Genomic DNA, 5,534 nt, shown 5'->3' on the forward strand with positions numbered 1-5,534 from the left:
GGGGGGGGGGGCGCTCGTGGGAAATGATGCGGACGTGAGTCGTGACGTATGGCACGCGGGAGAAGGTGCGCGAGCACCAGGAGATAGGACACGACAGCGCTCTACTCGCTCACGGTGGGTGCCGCTCCGCCGCTCCGTCCGCTGCGCACTGAACACACACGGCGGCGCCCGATAGCAAACGGAGGACAGCGCCGCTTCCTCGGGATACAGGACCCCAGATCAGTCCCACACCCGGCAAATCGTTCTTAGAAAAAGTCAAAATGCGTTGAATAAGGAATAAGAAATTTCGAGGAAACTTTTTTTTTTATTAGTTAGAGGACGGATTAATTTTAAAAAAAATTACGTTTTATCAACGTTTTGACCTTAAAAACAAAAAGAATTCCTTAAACCAAGGCTTTGCCTTGTATTTTTGAAACGAAATTTGCTTCATTCAATTCATGTTCATACATTTTCTGGAGCATACCGGTTAGAACGAGAGCTTTCCCCTGGACCCTAACAGGGTGAGACGAGATGCCCGGCCACGGACAAGTCAGCTTGACGATAAAGAATCCCATGGTTATAAGCGCTCAAAACTTTTCAGCGCCATTGCGCCACTCACGCTCGACACGTCGTCTCGCGTGCACAAGGTCGCTCTGGGGGCGTCCGCGCGGGAGAGCGCGCCCGGAGAGCGCCAGCGAGAGCGGGCGAGAGCAGCGCGTCGCCATGGTGCCGTGCAGCGCGCCGAGCAGCGGCCGAGCACCTGTTGCAAACCGCACTCTTCTTCATGTTCAGGCGGCGTTCGAGTGGCGCTCGGGACAGCTGTCGGCGCGGAGCAGACGCAGCGCGGCCCCGGCGGCCCCGGCGGCGCTGGTCGGCGCCCCCTTCGGCCCCCAGCTCGGCGCCCCCTTCGGGGTGACGGCGCTCGTCGGCCCCTGGCGCAAGTCTGACGTCGTGGCGGCGGAGGCCGGCGACTCGGCGACCACCACGCCGGCAGCCGCCTCGTCCAGCAGCCCGGAGGAGGTGAGTCCCGACGGCACCCAGAGAGTACGGCGGCTGCACTCACCGTTGCGAAGCTGTAAAGGTCAGCCTAGCGCCTGATGGGTAGGCAACATCTCATCTTCAGTGCTCGCGTGTACTGCGGGATGGCCTACCCCGAGTCTCGCAGGCGTTAAAGCCAGCGTAGTCTGCCGTTTCATGCATCTGAGAACAACGGACGTACTTTCTACTTTCTGCACGATCATATACTTTGGTAATTTTGGCCACTGCAATTTTACGCCGTCTACTCGTTTCTCATTTCATTCAGACTACCACCGAGGAGCCGTACGAGAGCGGCGACGAGGGCAGCGACTTCGGCTCCGACATCCTCAACACGCTCCTTGAGGTCGTCGGAACCCTCCTGTCGTTCTTCAGCGACCCGCCCGGCGCCATCCAGAAGATGGTGGACCAGGCCAAGCAGCTCATGGGCGGGGCCCGGTCGCTCATGGCCACGGTAAGGGCGCAACGCCAGGCGGGCGCCCCCATCCCGGACGGCGTGGGCGGCATGGTGGAGCAAGTCAAGAAGCTGGTGGACGTGGCCATCGAGCTCGCTGCACTGGTGAGGTGCCCGCTAGATACCCTTGCTCCTGACACGCCCCCCGCTAGCTCGTCCTCGTCCCCGCACCCAGAAAACCGCTCCCTTGGGGGAGATAAATTTTATTTACTTTTACGAAAATTCCGTGCCAGAAAACCAAAGTCGCAACTTTCGTTTAGGTAAGAAAAGTATGCATTTCAGGAAACGAAAAGTTTTGTCACATCGAACAATATTTTGTGAAGCGGCGAACATTTACTGGTTACGGCAAAGTCATGATTTCACGGTCCCGGAAAGATACGGTTTTCTGAGTGCGCCTCCATCCTCGACGCCGCTCTATCGTCCCCTCTGCCCTAACTTTCCTCCGCCACCGTCGTCCATACCCGCGTAAACTAGGCGTCGCGCGGCCTTCACGGCGTAGGGCAGGCATCATTAATTCAATGAGCCTCGAGGAAGCGCGTGCGACTTTACAATCATGATTCTGTAATGGAGACGCGTGACGGACGGGTTGACGTTGACGGTGTTGTGTCGCCAGGGGCCGGCGGGCGCGCGGCAGGCGCGCATCATGCTCACGGAGGCCCAGCGCATCCTGGAGACGGCGCGCGGCATCATGGAGACGACGGGTCGCATCACCAACACGGCGAGGAACGTGGCGCAGAGCATCGCCAGGCCCTGGACAGGCTGACCACAACTTTTAGTGTTGATGAAAATAACACGTATCGCACATATGTCTTTTTTGTAATTGATTAATTAATATAACAAGGTAGACGCACGTTAAAACCGTGTGAAGCTGAGCTAAATGTGCGTCTACCTTGGCCTGCGGCGCGCTAAAATGAAAACGTTATCGCGATTTTGGTTGGCATGCCTGTCCACCTCACATCCCACGACTCACGCCAGGCGCCTCACTTCACGCCGTCTTCCGGGCGGTCTCCCCTTGCGCTTCCTGACAGAGCTGAGCATTTTAAGTTAAAGTTTAATTTCAAGTTCAAGTCAAGCTCAGCAATAATATAAGTTACATTACTATACACTCTAAATGACAAGGTGTGTCCGTGAGCGCATATAGCAGAATGTAACTGATAAATCTAAATAGGAACAATTTAGAGGACAAATGTGTATCTTATGCCGGGAATATAAAAGAAAGTGTCCAGCAAAGGATAGAAATGTGACACTACGGTCCATCATGGTCGTTTCTTAGATTTAATTATTGTAACTTGCAAGATGCGCTCAGAGGTGCATCTTGCAATGAAGAAAAATTGTCCCTTGTCATTAAGAGTGTAGAAGAGCAAGTGGTAATGAGTTCGCAGACTCCCAGTTGAAGCTCTCTCTTCTTGTATACAATGACATACAACAAGTACCATCATTTTCGACTTTTACCACGACATGCGTTTCCCCATTTCCAGTGAACAGCGTAAGCGATAAAGTCGTAGAGAAAACTCATCATCTATGCCGACCCAATCTTCCGAGCGATTCCTTTGGCCGCCTCTGGCGGCACAGCAGCGCAGACGTTTATTAATATCTGTCCCCCGAGCAAACAGACCGATCTGATCTCCATGCGGCCAGACAGACGACGGGGCCACGAGCGCTCTCTCCAGACGGATGTGACAACACTACGTATCGGCGAGAGTGCCACGGGGGGCGGGGGGCAGGCGGAGCGCGGGCGGGGCCTTCGCCAGCCAGCCGCTATTTCCAGCACAGTTATCGTTCACGTTATGTGGTATATGGCAAAGCGGGGGCATCCTCGCCCTCTCCAATAACATTTTTGCTTCTTCTGGTAAAGGTGGACGGGTGTGCCCCCCCCCCCCCCCCCTTCCATGTATATACATGTCAGCGAGACAGCTTTAAAACCCGTCCACACAGCCACGTGGTTTTCCGTCGTCGTCCAATTTAGGGAGTTTCTGCTCTTGAGGTCGCGGGCCATGCCCTACCCTACCCTCAGCCCCGCACACGATGCTGTGGCCGCAAGCACCACGCCCGCATCTCATGTACGCACGTACACGTGTACACATACACACACTTACACACACACTTACACACACACACACACACACACACACACACACACACACACACGGGCCATTCGTTGTGGCGGGGCGGGGCGGAGAGGGCCATAGCGGGGCCAACGGTAGCGCCGGGCCCCGTAAGCGCGAAACAGCAAACCAAGAGGAGCACGCCCGCCCCCGCTGACGGATGGCATTTAATTTAGCCCCTGCCCAGCGGCGGCAAGCTCCGGAAGGGTTGCCTACCCACCACAAACATATCTGTGTGCCCTTCAGGGCCCCGGCCCCGCCCTGCTTCTGCCCTGCTCTGCCCTCCGCCCGGCCCGCGCGCTCTTGTCCCAATTTATTATCAGGGACAACTTAATCTGCTGGCGGCGCCGGCGGCTCCTTCACTCTCATCCTGCCCACAGCAGCAACATCATGAGAGTGCAGCACCACAGCCAACCCGGCCGGCAGTGGCGGCACCCTCGGCCCGGACCGACAAGGTGCCGGGGAAAGTCTGGACACAGTCCAGGAAATAGAAGGCAAATATGTTCGTGTTTCGCTTTTTGGAAAATGTGCAAGTTTGGATCGTACCAGAAACAACAAACTCGCAAAGCGGTAAAATTCTGGGAGAATCAGCAATACACGCCATGTTGCAATGTGTGGGTAATGGCAAATTCAAAATAATACGTAATTTGCTTTTTTAAAACCTTCAAGACTACAAAAACACTTAGCCTGCAAGGTTTTGAAATTGAAACTCCTTCTACTCCTTGACTCTAAAACCACGGTAAGAATTAACGCACAAACTCATGGACTTTGTTTTACTATATTATCGTATCGTATCTGCCAGAGTTACGCTCCTGTGCCTTTTCTGGCAGAGCCTCATCCTGAGCGCCCCCACGTCTCGGGGCATAAGCCGCGCGTCCCGGGCTGGAGCTATGGGAAACCTATAGGAAACCTATGGGCAAAGCCATGAGGTCGCGCATCGCCGGACGGGTTCATGGTCTCACGGTCGCTGGGGCGAACGCGACGCTCAAAGTTTTACGACGGGCCGATTGAGAACGGGAGTCCAGAAGAGGGGGGTGTGGGAGGGGGAAGTATGGAGAGAAAGGGAGGGGTGTATACAGAGAAGGAGAGGAATAAGGAAGGGCAGAGGAGGCAATAGCGGTGCGCGCAGAGCTACAACAGCAGCCACCGCGAGGCGCTAACAGCTGTGAAAAAAGAAGGGGAGGAGGCAAAAAGATGACGGAAAAACAGGCTGCAGGCCTGGCTGGCACCCTGGCTGATGGCCCGGGCCGAGCTAGCTGCCCGACTGCCCGTCCAGCAGCGGCTATCTCGCGCACGGCATCGCACATGGGAAATAAAAGCTGTGGCAGAGATGAATCCCGCCGACCCCGGGCCTGACCTGCCTGCCAGGGGCTCTGTTGCGACCCCTGGCAACGCCAGCTAGCTAGTCCAGCAGCTCGGCACCACCGACCGCGCGCCACGGACCATTTCACTAGACGAGGTAAATGTGGTGACACTAACGCAACGGAAAACAAAAGTCAATGAAAGTTGTTTGCGCAGTAGGGCAACAAAGTTTTTAAATTAGTGAAAATTAATAATTGAGCACGCTGCTCATTTGTCATGACTCACTTATATCTAAAACAGAGGTGGTAAAATGACACACTTACAAGTGTTTAACACTGCGTGTAGAATACTTGCAGGTGTTGAAGACCACCTTAGAGTGTGCGTTCACTCTTCTTACCACGAGTTTGACTGGAAAGCTAAACCCTCTTAAATAATCAAACTTCCCAGACCAACTATTTTTCCTTGTTTTTAGCAGGTGGTACCTTATAAACCCTTTAACCAAACATAAGTAACTTAAAGGTTTCAGCTTGCTTTTACTCTCGATACGGAAAGAGAACCAAGCAGGCTAACAACACTACGCTGGGCAGGCGTGAGCCAGCAGCAGGAGCAGGCCCTCTGCCCAACAAAACTGGGCCGCTGACCCGACCACTCTGCCCCCC

At 54.7% G+C, this 5,534-nt stretch overlaps 2 protein-coding genes across 8 annotated transcripts in view; one reads left to right on the forward strand and one right to left on the reverse strand.

Annotated features, from left to right (window-relative positions):
• LOC113203107 (uncharacterized) overlaps nucleotides 1–2,274 on the forward strand; it is a 5,535-nt gene extending 3,261 nt beyond the window's left edge. For 5 of the 6 annotated variants that reach the window (XM_052270115.1, XM_026417614.2, XM_052270113.1 and 2 more), the window contains 3 exons: nucleotides 772–999; nucleotides 1,283–1,573; nucleotides 2,082–2,274. In XM_052270115.1, the coding sequence (XP_052126075.1) occupies nucleotides 772–999; nucleotides 1,283–1,573; nucleotides 2,082–2,231 (669 nt within the window). In that variant the 3' untranslated portion in view covers nucleotides 2,232–2,274. The remainder of the gene's footprint in view (nucleotides 1–771; nucleotides 1,000–1,282; nucleotides 1,574–2,081) is intronic. The other variant, XM_026417615.2, reaches the window with a different exon arrangement.
• Nucleotides 1–5,534, reverse strand: part of LOC113203118 (uncharacterized) — a 151,145-nt gene that overhangs the window by 49,657 nt on the left and 95,954 nt on the right. The window lies entirely within an intron of this gene.

Source organism: Frankliniella occidentalis, unplaced genomic scaffold, assembly GCF_000697945.3.
Source record: "Frankliniella occidentalis isolate FOCC.00 unplaced genomic scaffold, Focc_3.1 Scaffold111, whole genome shotgun sequence".
NCBI lineage: Eukaryota > Metazoa > Arthropoda > Insecta > Thysanoptera > Thripidae > Frankliniella > Frankliniella occidentalis.